The sequence below is a fragment of the Triturus cristatus genome, chromosome 4_2 (genome assembly GCF_964204655.1).
Source record: "Triturus cristatus chromosome 4_2, aTriCri1.1, whole genome shotgun sequence".
Taxonomy (NCBI): domain Eukaryota; kingdom Metazoa; phylum Chordata; class Amphibia; order Caudata; family Salamandridae; genus Triturus; species Triturus cristatus.
Window position 1 is genome coordinate 496270820 of NC_140586.1, and position 15744 is coordinate 496286563.

The 15744-nt window shown below is 47.5% G+C and overlaps 1 protein-coding gene across 2 annotated transcripts in view; it reads left to right on the forward strand.

The window, feature by feature from the left end:
- ZNHIT6 (zinc finger HIT-type containing 6) overlaps nucleotides 1-13727 on the forward strand; it is a 225385-nt gene extending 211658 nt beyond the window's left edge. For both annotated transcript variants that reach the window (XM_085602069.1, XM_085602070.1), the window contains one exon: nucleotides 12576-13727. In XM_085602069.1, coding sequence (XP_085458195.1) covers nucleotides 12576-12664 — 89 coding nt within the window. In that variant the 3' untranslated portion in view covers nucleotides 12665-13727. The remainder of the gene's footprint in view (nucleotides 1-12575) is intronic.
- The last annotated feature ends 2017 nt before the right edge of the window (nucleotides 13728-15744 follow it).

Genomic DNA, 15744 nt, shown 5'->3' on the forward strand with positions numbered 1-15744 from the left:
GTTGGAGGGTCGATTCCACAGCGGTTGGAGACAAGGGTGATACATTAGTCAGAACAGCCACATATGGACAGTAATGAGGTGGGAGATTTGTGCGCGGCTGATCCGCCAGCTGTTAGTCCATGTTCAAGGAGAGCACGCTTATCCTAGGTTCTCCACAGAGGCCGCCCCCCCCTCCCGAATTCAGGATCTTCGAAAGTTTAGAAGACCTGTCATTACGGCGTACAGGAGATTTATCAAAGATGGACCTTGCAGATGGTATCAATGTAGAGCCGTCCAAGGTAACTAGTGTTAGTCGTTTTCCCCTCATTTAGTGTACTGTTAAGTTCTTGGACAGCAGTTTGTAGGTTCTTCACCTTCTCAATCAAGGAGTAACACAGACCTCAACAATGACCATTAATTTGCTCAAGTAGCTGACCCAATTGGAACTGATATTTCCATCAGAGGATCTCTCAGGAAGTTCATGTAGCTCAGTGGCAGGGTGATTATTACCTGGTTACAAATTTGTTTTGCATTGCAAGCACGCTTAAACTGTCTTTTCCTTTTTTAATAAGGGTTTTTCTTCGCTAATATGCAAAGTAATTGAATCGTTTAAATCCACTCCAAACAGCAGATAGCCTTGTGCCACAGCATCCTCAGTCCACATCAAGTGGTAGCAAATTAGCTGAAGGGGAAATACTAAAATGCTCACATAAATCCAAAGAAAGGCGCTATCTGAAAGAGACACGTTAGTGATAGATTTCTTACCTTAGAATTACCCCCAGGCGTTCGACTGGATCCGGAATGTTTTCGTCAGCGGTAGCCCTGCGCGTCGGTAGGCGTCGTCGTGCGGCTCCGCGTACGCCGGTGGCATCGTAGTCACTGAGATGACGTTGCTGGAGATACTTAGACGTACCCATGCGCTCTGATGTCAGTTCTATCTTTTTCCGTGCCAGCAAGCGCAGATTCGGAGAAAGCGGTACCCCCAGTCAATTTTTGACTGAGCTTTTTGAGACTCTTGTCTCTGTTCTTTTGAGTCTCCGACTCCTGGTGTATAGGGATGCCGGGTTTTAAGTTTTAAGTCCTGCGAGGCTTGTTCCCGCATGATGTCGGTGATGGACCTGCACAGTGAGTGTCTATTGCCTGGGGCGCGACCACGGCCCCTCGTCGTGCCCCGACGGCCGGGCCATGGCTCCGAAAACTTTGCGGGAGCGGTCCCGAAAGTTGCTTGAGGCACGGGAGTCTGCTCCGCGCCGTTCAAGGTCCCGGTCCCGTGGGAGGTCGAGGGACCGGTTGCGGAGCCGCCACCATCGTTCGACGAAGTCTTCGCACTTGGGGTCAGGTAAGACGAATCACAAGAAGTTGAAGAAGCGGCGTTGCTCTTCGCCTTCCCCTAGCCTGTCGGGCAACACGACTGAGGGTGCGGGTGGTGCCACCCCCGCGGCTCCGGAGGAGCCTAGACAGTTGCCGACGGCCTACCCGCCTTTCCTGGGTGCGTTGGCGACTCCGGCCCAGCTGCAGGAATTCCTGTCTGCTATGGCCCGCCTATTTGGCATTTCGGGCCCCGCCAGCCAGACCAGGGGCCCCGGCCTTCCTTTGTCGCTGGCTCCGGCCCCGACATCATCGATGGCGCTGGCCTCGGCGCCGCAAGACCCCCGTGGATCCATGCCTGGATCACAGCCGATGCTGGTTGGCCTCATAAGACCTCCACTGGCATCGGCGGCGCCGGCCGACGCCGTACCCGGCTTCCTTCCCGACGCGGTGCCGGAAGGGTGTCGACCGATGCCGATTCCAATGCCGATGGAGAATTTCTATCCCTTTTTCCACCCACCTCCTTTCCCACCTGCTCTGCAGGTTGCGGAGGATGGCGAGGACTGGGAGGGGTCTGAGGACCCTCTCGCAGCTCAATGCGAGTTAGAGCCGGACTTGGAAGAGGATTTGGAGGACACAGGTGGACTGGATTTTTCTCCAGAACCTGGCGCACTGTCTCCTTCTACCGTGGCTATGGAGGAGGGTCGAACTTATTCGGAGGTGTTGCGTAGGGCGCCCGAGGCTCTCCACCTCGAGCTCCCTACAGTGACCATCAGGACTAACCTCCTGACAGAAGTGCTTCGGCCAGTGTCTTCCTCTGCAGAGCCGCTGCTGCCCTTCAATGACGCACTTTCGGACGTTCTTTTGGCCCCTGGTCCAGGCCCAACACAGGGGCTCCTGTGCATAGGAACATGGCCCGACGCCACTGTCCGTCCCCAGGTGACCCCATTTTCCTCTCCCAACACCCTACCCCTGAGAGCTTGGTTGTCCAAGCCTCTGCGTCCCCCAGCGCATTCCCTTCCGTACCTCCAGACAGGGAACCCAAGAAACTGGAGAACTTTGGGAAGAAGATATTCTCTTCCGCCAGTTCAGGGTTGCGGTCTGTGAACACCGCATGCCTCTTGGGCCGTTATTCCCTCTCTGTATGGGATACGGTGGCACAGGTGCTCCCTCAGTGTCCGGAGGAGGCCCGGACGGTGCTCACTCAAGCTATTGCAGAAGGTAGAGACGCAGCCAAGTTCACGATTCGTTGTGGCCTTGACACCGCCGACTGGCTGGGCAGAGGGATTTCCACGACAGTGGTGCTACGCCGTCACGCCTGGCTGAGGATGACTGGCTTTTCAGGGGATGTCCAGAACACTCTGATGGACATGCCCTTTGATGGCACTCACCTTTTTGGCAATAAATCAGATAGCGCGTTGGAGCGTTTTAAGGACTCGCGGGCTACGGCCAAGTCCTTGGGACTTTCAGCTACGCGCACTCCTTCGACTTCTGCTTTTCGCTCCTTTCGTGACCAAGGAAGGGGCACACCAGCACGTTCGTTTACGAGACACAGGCCTGCTCAGCAACCGTCTCAGCGTGGACGTGGTCACGGGGCCAGCCGGCGGGTCAGTCCACCACCACTCCTGCCGCCACTGCCTCCAAACTTTCCTAGTCCAGTGTTTCAGGCCCACCAAACGCCAGTGGGTGGCAGGATTCGCCATCACCTCCCCCACTGGCGCACCATCACTTCGGACAGGTGGGTTTTACAGATAGTCCGAAAAGGCTACTCCCTCCCTTTCGAGACTACCCCTCCAGCCATGCCACCGCAGTACCACCGCATGTCGGGGGATCACTTGGTACTTCTCCAGTAGGAAGTTGCAGCCCTCGAGCACGTTCCCGACGCCAGAAGTAGGTCGTGGTTGTTACTCCCACTACTTCTTGGTTCCAAAGAAGGACAAGGACCTGCGTCCTATCTTAGACCTTCGGAACGTCAATCGCTTACTCCGGAAGGAGAAGTTCAAGATGCTCACGCTTGCTCAGGTCTTGTCTGTCCTAGACCCGCAAGACTGGATGATAGCGTTGGACTTGCTTATTTTCATATCCCCATCCTGCCGGCCCACCAGGTTCACCGTGCTCCCTTTAGGCCGTACCAGCGCCCCTCGGGTGTTCACGAAAGTGATGGCGGTGGTCGCAGCTCATCTGTGCAGATCAGTGGTTTTAGTCTTCCCCTATCTCAACGACTGGCTGTTGAAGGCTGGCTCGCCCCAGGCAGTCGTCTCCCACCTCCAGACGACGGCCGACCTCCTGCACTTGCTGGGGTTCTCCATCACTGTGCCGAAGTCACACCCGATTCCCTCTCAGAAGCTCCTCTTTATCGGAGCAGATCTGGACACAGCACAGTTTCGGGTTTCTCCTCCCAAACAGCGAGTCCGGGACATTCGGTCTATGATTCAGAATCTTTCAGCCATTGTCCTGGGTTTCGGTCAGGATGACCTTGAGGCTGCTGGGCCTCATGGCCTCCTGCATCCTGCTGACCAATCATGCCAGGTGGCATATGCGGGCTCTGCAGTGGGACCTGATGTTCCAGTGGGCGCAGCATCAGGGAAACCCGTCTGAGTACGTCCAGATCTCGGAGGGCACTGCACAGCAGTTGCAGTGGTAGCTGACGAACCAGCATTGGGTCAGCGGCAGATCACTCTCCCTTCCCCAACCGGTGCACATAGTGGTGACAGATGCCTCCCTCCTGGGGTGGGGAGACCACATGGGAAAGGCGGAGATCAGAGGCCTCTGGTCTCCGGCGGAGTCCAGGCTCCAAATCAACCTTCTGGAGCTCCGGCCGATCCTACTTGCACTGAAGGCATTCCTTTCCCTCTGTCAAGGGGAGAGTAGTGCAGGTGTTCACAGACAACACCACCACCATATGGTACTGCAACAAGGAAGGCGGGGTGGGGTCGTGGACCCTATGTCAGGAGGCTCTGTGTCTCTGGACATGGCTGGAATGCCAAGGCATTTCCTTGGTGGTTCAACACTTGGCAGATTCTTTGAACGCCAGGGCAGACAAACTCAGCCGCAGGTGCATGATGGATCACGAATGGCGTCTTCACTCTGAGGTGGCTCAAGGTCTCTTTCAACAATGGGTAGAGCCTTGGTTAGATCTATTCGCCACCAAAGAGAACGCGGAGTGTCAGTGGTTCTGCGCGTTGGAATTTCCAAGGCGGCACTCGCTTGGCGACGCTTTTCGTCATGAATGGAGTTGCGGTCTACGTATGCCTTTCCGCCTTTACCACTTCTGCCCAGAGTGCTGAAGAAGATCAGGCGCGACCGGGCCTGGGCTCGAAGAGTTTGGTATCCCGAGCTAATCAGTATGAGCGTGGGTCCCCCGATCCGACTGCCCCTTCGGGGGGAACCTCTGTCGCAGCAGCAGGGGATGGTCCTCGTCCCGAACCTGTCAAGTCTCCACCCAGGGCCAGACTGGGAACCAAAACGGCCCTGACAAAGTGCTCGGCCGGCCCCCACGGAGCCGGCCGAGCACTTTGCCAGGGCCGGTTTTCGGCCAATTTTGTTACAGGGGTGACGGCCCTGTAACAAAAAGGGCCCCCAGGGGCCCAAAACCGGCCCCCACCCGTGCGGCGCACCAGGGGAATGCCCGGTGCCCGCTACGGCCAGTCCGGCCCTGCCTCCACCTCCATGCGTGGAGATTGAGCGTCGACAGTTGATTCCATTTGACTTGCCTCCTGAAGTCTGTGATATCATTATCCGACCTGATTGCTCACTGTGCACTCGGAGACACCGACAACCTAATTCTTGTTGATCTAAATCTTCGGTGGAATGAAACAAACAACCCGCTAATTCAAACGTTATCCAATCTTCTCTATGACAACAATTTAGCCCAACACTGCTCAAAGGAAACGCACTACAAAGGAGCTACCTTGGATGCCATTATCGATTATCGAGACGCAATTACGATCGATTACATACTCCCCGTGGACTGGTCGGACCATCACATGATCCTATTTCATATCAACTAAAAAATACTCTCCCAACCACCTATGCAAGACCCCCCCCCAAATGGGCAGAAACCTCACCCAGATTCCCATGGTAGCCCTAGAAGAAAGGATAAGCTCGCTCCTTCCCTGCGCCAACGACCACCTCTCCACAACCGAACTCACCTCGCTTTACAACTCAAATTTGGTGGCTATGCTTGACCAACTAGCTCCTCTAAAGCTAAAAAAAAAGCCGAGCCATTCAGTCCAGGTCATGGTTCAACACAGACATCAATTCCGAAAGGAGACAATTTAGAGCCAAAGAAAAAAGCTGGAGGAATAACCCCACTGCCACCCTCCACGAACAACTTAAAACAGCTCGTAGGAAGTACAACAATCACATCAAGAACAAGAAATCCACTTTTTCCGCTCAGTGCTGGACAGCACAAAAATAGACCCAAAGAGTTCTATAACATCATCAGGCAACAAACCTCCAAGCCCGCTACTTCCTCAATACAGGCGTCCAAAGAACTCTGCAACAACTTCTCCAACTTCTTTAATGACAAGATTACTAAAATCGAACTCTCACTGGACACTAACAATACTCGCCCCAAAAAGAGCAGCACGTCCGGGGCATATGATATCGCTCCTTGTCCCTCTTCCAAATCGGCAGCATTCGATACGGTAGACCACAAACTCCTCATTAGGGCTTTCCAAGAAAGAGTCGGGCTTGACAAGGTGGTCCTCAAATCACACTCACAAAATAAAATAAAAAAACTTTGCATCCAACCTTCACCCAGTCAACAAGGGAGTCCCTCAAGGCTCAGTGCTCTCTCCGCAACTCTTTAACATCTACATGGAACCTCTCACCAAACTACTCAAAAAACCCAACATCCGCTTCCATCTTTACACTGACGATACTCAGATATACTTGGAAACCGCCTCCATCAGAGACATTCAAAGACTCAATGACGTACTGAGAGATGAACACTGGCTGTCAAGTAATCACCTTAAACTAAACCCCGATGAAACAGAGATACTCCTCATCTCGAACAAAGAGGAGAACCCCCAAATTGCTGGATGGCTAAAAGCCGTCGATGCACTCAGCGGGAATATCACCCCAGCCGACTCTGTCAAATCACTAGGCATCACGCTAGACCCGAAACTGGACATGACCAGACACATCAAGAATTCGGCCAAGAGCGCTTTCCTTAACCTAAAAGTATTGAACAAAATAAAACTTTTCATTCTGCCCAGTGATCTTAAACAGGCCACTCAAGCACTGGTTCTGTCAAGACTGGACTAAGGGAACGCAGTCCTCTCAGGAATAGCAAAATCACATCTTGGTCCCATCAAAACAACTCTGAATGCGGCAGCCAGAATGGTCACCGGAATCCAGAAATTCAACCATATTTCTCCTGCACTCAGTGGACTTAAGTGGCTCCCAGTCGAAATGCGGGTTAGCTTCAGAACAGCCTGCCTCACACATAAAGCCCTACACACCGGCAAACCTGAATATTTGGCAGCCAAACTCAAAAAAGCCGGCCAGTCCAGTAACCTCAGAAGCTCAAACTCCCTCCTACTCATCCTGCTAAAAACTCAAAAACAAAAAACTGCACCTCGATCCTTCGCCGGAAGCGCGCCTAAAATCTGGAACGCTATTCCCCCTCACATCAGAACCATTCCCTCTTTTGTAAAATTCAAAAGCCAACTCAAAATCCTGTTCCTCGACCACTCCCTAGGGAACCAATAGGATCAATAGGAGCGGGGAAGCAGACACCTCGCACTGCTGCGACTCCTTGTCCCCAAGACTGCGAAGCAGATCTCCCAACCATCGTCCTGTTCTGTTAATGTGTTTTTCTTTTTTGTTCTGTTTGTTGTGAATCTCTGCAATGTATCTGTTGTAAAGCGCTCCGATACCCTCGGGTCAGGCCAGCGCTATATAAAACTTCTTAAATAAATACATAATTCTGGCAGCCAGGCGTCCCTCCACTAAATCGGTATACGCCTGCAGGTGGAACAAATTTGTGGCATGGTGCACAGCAAAGGTTGTGGACCCCCTTTCTGCCCCTCTTTCAGATGTCCTTTTGTTCCTTCTTTCTTTGGCCAGGCAGGGCTCTGCTCCCGGCACAATTAATGGCTATGTTTATGCAATTTCGGCCTTTCTCAGGCTTCCTGATCAGCCCTCTCTTTTCAAGACCCCTGTCGTAAATGGATTTCTCAAAGGCGTTACTCACCTTTTCCCTCCTATTCCGGTTGTGATGCCGGCAGTGGGACTTGACTCTGGTTCTTACTTGTTTGATGCGTGCTCCTTTTGAGCCACTTCACAACTGTCCTCTTCGTTTACTAACTTTGAAGACTGCTTTCCTGGTTGCCATCACCTCCGCTAGGCGCGTGAGTGAGCTCCAGGCTCTTTCCTGTAAACCTCCTTTTCTGTCTGTTCATCCGGATAAGGTTGTGCTCCGCTATCGTCCTTCCTTCTTGCCAAAGGTCGTTACTGCCTTCCACATAGGGCAAACTATCAACTTGCCTACTTCCTTTCTGCCTCCGCACCCTTCTAGAGAGGAAGAGAGGCTCCACCGTCTGGACTCAAAACGTGCACTCTCCTTTTACCTGAATCGCACACAACAGTTCCGGGTGGATGACCAGCTCTTTGTTTGCTACGTAGGCGCCAAGAAAGGCCGGGCAGTACACAAGAGTACTATCTCCCGCTGGGTGATCTTGTGTATCAAAGGCTGTTATTCTCTGGCGTAAAAGGAACCTCCGGTGGGGTTGCGCGCCCATTCTACCAGGGCGACAGCAGCTACTACTGCTTTGGGACGTGGTGTCCCCCTGCAAGACATCTGTCAGGCAGCCACGTGGGCCTCGCTACACACTTTTACAAAGCATTACTGCCTGGACAACCAAGTCCGGAGAGACGGCTTCTTTGGCCGTTCTGTTCTCCGTGACTTTCTGGTGTGATCTTGTTTCGCAGACCCTCCACCGGGGTTGGTATTGCTGGGGTATCTATTCTAAGGTAAGGAATCTATCACTAATGTGTCTCTTTCAGATGAACAAGTTACTTCCCTTCGGGAACGATATATCTGTAAGAGACATTAGTGATAGAGTCCTTACCGCCCCACCCATCCTCCCCGTTCTGCGAACTGATTTCTAGGGTTAAAGTGATCCCTTTCAGGGCCCTAGTTTCAGTGCACCAGTGGTCAGTATCGTGCATGGCTCTGCGTTCCTGGCACGGAAAGTCGTGTACAGAACTGACGTCAGCGCGTGTGAGCACGTCTAAGTAGCTCCAGCGACGTCATCTCGGTGACTACAATGCCACCGACATACGTGGAGCTGCACGACGACGCCTACCGAGGCGCAGGTGTACTGCTGACAAAAACTTTCCGGATCCAGTCTGATGCCTGGGGGTAATTCTAAGGTAAGGAATCTGTCACTAACTAATGTCTCTTACAAATATATCATTACCGAAGGTAAGTAACTTGTTCTTTCAGCTAGGTCAATTTCCTTTGAGATGACCCCAATTGCTCCAGCCAAGAAAGACTCAAATGTGGTACTTTGAAGCACACTTCTTGGTTTATAATTGTATCTGTCCCCATTTTTCCCCCATGACAGTCAGGGGATAGATGGTTAATAAGTGGTTAATAGTTTGGGGCCCCACTGCTAGGTTTTGTGCACATTCAGTCAAGGAGATGGTGACTAAAACAGTTGCACAGATGCAGTTCCATCCGATTCCTAGACAATGGTAGGTGGTAAATAAAATGTTGCTCACCTATAAGGTTAGAGTTCTTGAAACCTTAGAGCCAAAATCCAAGAGAAGTGGCCCAGTCCAGCCCTGTTTGGCCTTGGACGGGCGCAGACGGGCCCACTCTTCACCCGTGCGAGACCCCTGCAGCGGGCTGTTTGTAAACAATTAGTAGGCCCCAGCCCCACTTCCTTGAGCAGCGTGACAGTATGGACTTGGAAGTCCTGCAGAACCCAGACAAGATTCCAGCAGATGTGGCTCTGTGTGCATGCTACGCTGCGGGCTGTTTGCAGTCAGTTAATGGGCCCCGGCCCCTCCTCCCTGACCAGCACAGCAGTATGGGCTTGGAAGTCCTGTAGAGCCCAGCCACAATCCCAGCCGATGTGCCATTGTGCACGTCAAGTGCTGCGGGCTGTTTGCAGTCAATTAATAGGCCCCTGCCCAACCTCCTTGAGCAGCGCAGCAATATGGGCGTGGAAAAACCTGCAGAGCCCAGCCACGATCCCAGCTGATGTGCCTCTGTGCGGGTCCTGACTCCTCCTCTGCCTAACATCCAAGAAGAGAAAAATAAATTGAAAAATAGAGAATGATTATAGACCCAAGCACTAGTTAGTAGAATATTGCAAAGCATGTGAAACAAAAGTGTTTGAAGCACAAAACTATTGTTTCAGACAAGCAACTGGTTTCTTATTATGACCAGTTTGATAGTGGTGGATAAGATGATTATCTACTCCTCCTTGTCCTTGTTCATTGGGTCCAGGTGAACATATTCCTACACAACCAGACACAGCTACTATACTACTGTGCCCCTCTCCCTTCGGAATCTCCCAAACCACCATTAACAGCAGCATCATTTGTTTTTGTTTTTTTTAAGAGTCAAGTTGGCAGACAGATGCTTTAGTGCCGTGCCCACCTATTCGTCTCCAAATAAGTAAGATAGGATAACAGAGTTTCCCTTCCTCCAGTTAGAGTTTAGTGCTGAACTAACCTGTGAATTAGACCTACCATCACCTGTGCAATTTAGTGAAGTTGTGCAGGATCTCCATCGAAAACCTCGCCCTAGCCAGAATTAGTTTGAAGACTAAACAGCCATCATTCTGATGCAGATACAAACGCTATCTGGTCCAGTACTACAAACTTAAAAAGATGTGAAGATGCGATGACTGCTGTTACAGCTAACCACAAGAGTGATCTTAAGGACCTCTCAAGACAAATTTCCCCTTGGAGAGGCAGGTGTAGTAAAGTTCGCCTCCCCAATATGTAGACGTTTGAACACCTTCATCTTTTCATTTACAGCACCTAACTTTTAGGCACCGTTGACACACAAACTTACATTATCCAAAATGCAAAGTAACATTTCTGTGGACGAATATGCTGCGTTTTGCCTGCGAACAAGAGTCCCGCTTACATTGATGGGTTTCTAACCCAGGTATAGGATTGATAAACAAAACTTTTTCTAGGCTAAGATAACTTGTTGCCATCCATGCTTTCATTAGCAGGGCAGGTCACTAAACTTTTTTTTTTTTAAAAAAGGTTCTCCTGTTTAGCCTTTGAATAGTGGTGCTACTAGAACACAGGGCCTGCCCCGCTTTTCCACCTAGTCATTGAGAAAGTTTTTGCATTTGCACTTCCTCTGCTTTAATGTCTTTCTGTACTGTTTTTCATTCTTCCTTATGAAAAAAAACCTCACCCACATTTAAAAAAATGCTATTTAATGCGAGCGGCTTCTTTCATGCTGTAATTTGAAATGCATTTTCATGTTTTTTCATAGAGGTGATAACCTTTTTTGTCACATTGTATTTATTTCCGTCGTACCTCTGTCAAAAGTGAGCACTTGCTATTGTTAAAGAATTCAGTGTGTGCATTTCATACCCATTGGTTGTATGAAGCCCACCCTCAAAGACCCTGCTTCGTCTGTCTTAGAATTCTCACTCTTGTTATCTGTTCTTTCTGTTAAATAACTGAATTGACGACTCTCTCAGCAGTAGTTTTAATTGTATACAATCAAAGGGCAAAGGATACTTACCTCAGGCCACAGTTAACTTCCTTCTCTACACATGTGGCTCAGCTACAAGGACAAAGAGGATGGTCCCAAGCCCTGTGTAACTATGACTTCTGGCTTTAGGTACTAATGTGCATATTACTAACCCCTTCCTCACGGTGCTCAACAGGACTGTTCATGGTGTGCCCATCCTGAGCTAACCTGTGATCCAGACATCAATAGAAGAACGCGCTCTGCTTAAGACTATACTACTGTTTTGCTGCAGTAGGTTTCTAACACTTCAGTTCAGTCCATACCGCTTGGACCTGTGTGGGCGTAGTTTAGGCTGTAGACAATTCTGTCAGAAGGTCTTACAGTGTATCCTCTTCATCCCCGCCTGCTTCCGGAAGGATCCCAGTTCTTCTTCACAAACCAAAGCTCTGAAAGATTACTCCTACGGTTTGTAAAAGAGAATCCTGTCTCAGATAGGCCTTCCCACAAATCCAATTTCAGCGGAGAAGCGCTGGACAATGTTGATCTTTAGGTGTTCAAAGCTACCTACACCTGAATCGGTACTGAGTCCAGTGCATACTCTTTGTTTTAAAGGGTGACAATGTGGGTACATTAGATCTAGAAGAGCCCTAGCTACAAGACTCTCCTAGTGCCATTGTCATTTCAGACTTGTTTTGGGGGTCTCATCTTGTCCATCTCGATGGTGCAGCTATTAGTTAGGATTCTTAATTTAATGTTTCATTATTCAACAAGCATTAGCAAACCCCGCAGGTTGCGCCTTACTTGACGTACTTGGGTTTGCTAGTGCTTTTCACCGATACTATGCAGCATCGCTAAAAAGCAAAATGCTTTTTGCCAATGCTATGTAGCATCAGCAAAAAAAGAAATGCATAATAATGTGTCCACCAGGGCTGCGTCATTCGCTTGGGGCTCACATGCACGATCATACATGCGTATCCAGGGAATGACACAGCCACATCATCATGCATTTTTTTATTTACCAATTGAAGAGTAATACCTCTTAGATCAGTAAATGTAAAAAAAAAAGTGATTTAAGTGTTCTTAAAATACTTTTACAACTGTGAAGTGGTGCGGAAGCATAATGGCAGATGTGAAGTCCTCCTAAACTAAATATATATATATATATATATATATATATATATATATATTTTCTTTTCTAATTTATGCTCCACGTAAGAGCGGGTGGGGGGGCAACAGGGAGTGTGCATGAGGGTGGAAAGCAGCATACAAGGAAGATTGCAACACGGAAAGAAAGAGAAGCGAACACTGGAGAGAGCTGGAAAACTCATGGAGTGCTGGTCTAAAATGAGCAAGTAATCTGCTGGGAAGGATTTTAAAAGTATATGAAGCTGAGAACCAACTTAGCTGGTAAGTAACCTTTTATTCTTTATCCTTTGTGTTGTACTGAAGGAGTTTAATAGTTTACAGAATTAGGACATTTGTTTTACTCTTTTCACATTTCGTTATCGTTGAGAATCTGTGCTGTGCCATGTGTAAAGGTTTGCTTTTCTAGTCAATAAAAGGAAAACACATTAAATCCTAATAACACAGAATATTGTGATTGTAGAGACAATCGCCCCAAATGAGCAGAGTTTGCCCTCAACTGTTGCTTCTCGAAGTGAAGAGGAAGAGGGAGAGATCCGAGACAGCTCCTGAAAACTACAACACGAAAAAGCAGAGAAGCAAAGAACTGTCAAAGCGAATTTGTTTTGTATATGATTTGAAATATTCAGTTAACTTTTTTATATCGTTCACTAGATGCACATTAAGTCTGTGTAACAAGGTTCTATTAACGTGTACACTGTAAACGTTGTTTCCCACTTCAGAGGCTAGGAATCATATCATTGTATGTGCGAGTTTTAAAATGTTATATTTTCTCAGGCAGTGTAGTTGTTGACTGTAATGCAGCTCTTACAGTAGGCCCCACGTTTAAGTTCATGTTACACGTCTGTGTGAGCAGAGTAATGTACATGTCCTTCAGGACTTGTGCACCAATGCACTTTATTACATATGCAGAATATTTCTAGTGAGTAATTTGCTACGAAAATGCATTAGTTGTTCTACCAAAACCAGCTTGTAATGTATACTATTCCAACCCATACTACCCTCTTGCATGAGAAATGCATAAGGTCGTGAGTATCGTGTGTGACTCCAACTGTGGAAGGGACGCTAAAGGTACTATTTTCTGGCATCTTCGTTTCAGCCACAGCGGCTGGAAAGCTTTTTTTACGCCATTCATATTACCTACATGGATTTTGAATAATTGTAAAACATTTTTTTAACATGAATGTGTCGAGTTTTGCACTGGCTAGAAATGTCTTGAGTTGGACATCTTTGATATAAATGGATTTCAAAACGTTTTTGATGTGAAATCAACCTGAGATATAGGTTGATCATAATGTGTTAGGTCAGGCAAAGAGATTAATAACCTACCACAAGCATGCAACATTTTCCATCGCGAGATCTAGGTAGCATCACATCTTCGGATTCTTATTAAACGACAAATTAATATATAGTTTCACTGTTAAACATGACTTTCAGACAATCTTTTATCCATTTGTAAAGAGTTTACAATTTTGTGTACAAAATATACATCTATTGTTATTAATCACTTATATTAATATGCAGTGTGTGGCTTCATGCATTATTAGTTAATAGTCCATATTTTAACTGAAAGCAATGTTGAGTAATTTACAATTAAAACCAAATTAAAAAATAAGTGATGACAGTGTTTCATTTGTCTCTCGAAGAACTTAAAGCTTTGGACACTCCAACTGCTCTGACAAGCTGGTTTCCTTTTATTTCTAGGTCAATGAACGTGAACCGATGATGAGCCTGATGATCTAAAATATATTGCTAAATGTTGGTGCTAAGTTTTAGTAAATCTAGCAGTTATTTCTTCTAACACTGATATTGCCCATGCAACAATCTTGAGTAAAGCATCTGAAGTTGCTCAATCAGTTACCCATCATTGAAATAAGAATTCATTTCAGAAACCTTCATCTTATTTCCTGAAGCCAGAGTGCCACACTATCATTTAACATCATATAATGTGTCATAGAATCATTGAGTCCCATCATGCAATACCATTTTGTCTTATTAAAATGTGTTTGCTCCCGTGGCCTGACAAGCAAATTCAGACCAATGTTCTAAAAGGTTCCAACTTAACTTGAGTGGTTTATATCCGATTAGTGATATTTTTATCATAACTCTGTTTCCCCCAAGCTCTACCATTCATTTTACTTTAATAGCACATCTAAACATCACTTGTCCACTATCCTACATTACAACTGCCCAAATTCTCCTGGCATTTAATCCTTTTGCTGTTTCATGAGTTGGTGATAGACAAATCCTTCTGACTGAGAGTAGAGTGCACTTGAAGGGGACATTACCATCTACTGATAAACCCCCTACATAATGCTACAAAAGTGTAATAATAATTTCCTCTGCCACTTCTCTTCGATGAGTAATCCAAATTTGTCTAATTTGGTGGCCAGGGTTTATCACACACAAAATGAAAGTACTTAGAATCGTGTTTCTAACATTGTTCCTCTTTCTGGAGTTTATATGGAACATTGTTCCTCTTTCTGGAGCTTATATGGCATATACCACCTTCACCTTACCTGGCTTGGCTATTGGCTCCTGAAGGGAAAGCAATATAAAAAGTATTTTGCTTTGCACATTTTATGTCATCTGAAGTGCTATCTTGAGAGTGACGTTGTTCTTTAAGTGGGTCTTAGGTTCTCCTCTGCTAAATAAGCCTTATTTTGATTTATTCACTTTTAACTATCAATCTAGTTACCTTTCAAGTTCTTTGGGAAAACTTTTTTGCAAAACAGATTTCTTATGTTTAACATAAGTGTATGTGTATCTTTGTCCAGGTGGGTTTCTGCTAGGCCTCAGGCCCTGTATCCCTTCAGGTCTCCGACCTCAGTGGCAGTGGGAGAGTGGTGTGGTGGATGTCAAATGTACTATTTTAAGGCGACATGTAGCTTTCTCGAAGTCAACCATTTCACGCTGGTCTCTAGATTACGCACAACAAGCCTCTAAGATACATCATTAAAGTAGGTCTCCTTTTTGTCTTGGAGAGTGTATGGGTGGTTTTCCTGCCTTCTAATGAATAATTCTAGCCACAAAGACCTCACTTTTTGAATATCCCCATGGACCATGCTGCTTCTAGATTTTTAACAGCAATTGCTCCTGCATGCCCATAGGTGGCACCGTCTGACTCTGTAACGGCCTTGTACCACCCCAAATGGGACATTGTGGTTCTATATATGTGCGTCTCTCTGTTCTTTTGGTGCCCTTCAATGAGGCTCTGGAGCTCTGATCCCAACTTTTGTTAGTTGTGCTGACTCCAAATTTCAGACTTACTCAGTTACTGCCAGGGAAAATGTCTCCACCAAAGACCGCAGGCTCTAAACTGTGCCACAACTGCAAAAATCAGATTTCAGTCATGGATCTGCACAACTTTTACCTGTAATGCCTAGGTTCCAATCATGACTCAATGTTGCATGACAAATACTCACCTAATTCAGAGGAGGTGATCAGGAATCAGATCTGCCAATTTAAAAATGTATTTCACCATGTGTAGAGGGATGGGGCCTTGGAGGGGGCCGGACATCGTTCCAAGAAATACTTAAGAGACACTCTGATCCCCACCAATCCACCCACACCTTCTCCAAAAGAGGGGGAGAAACAAGGTGGCTGATTTTCTGGGATGTATTCACACCACT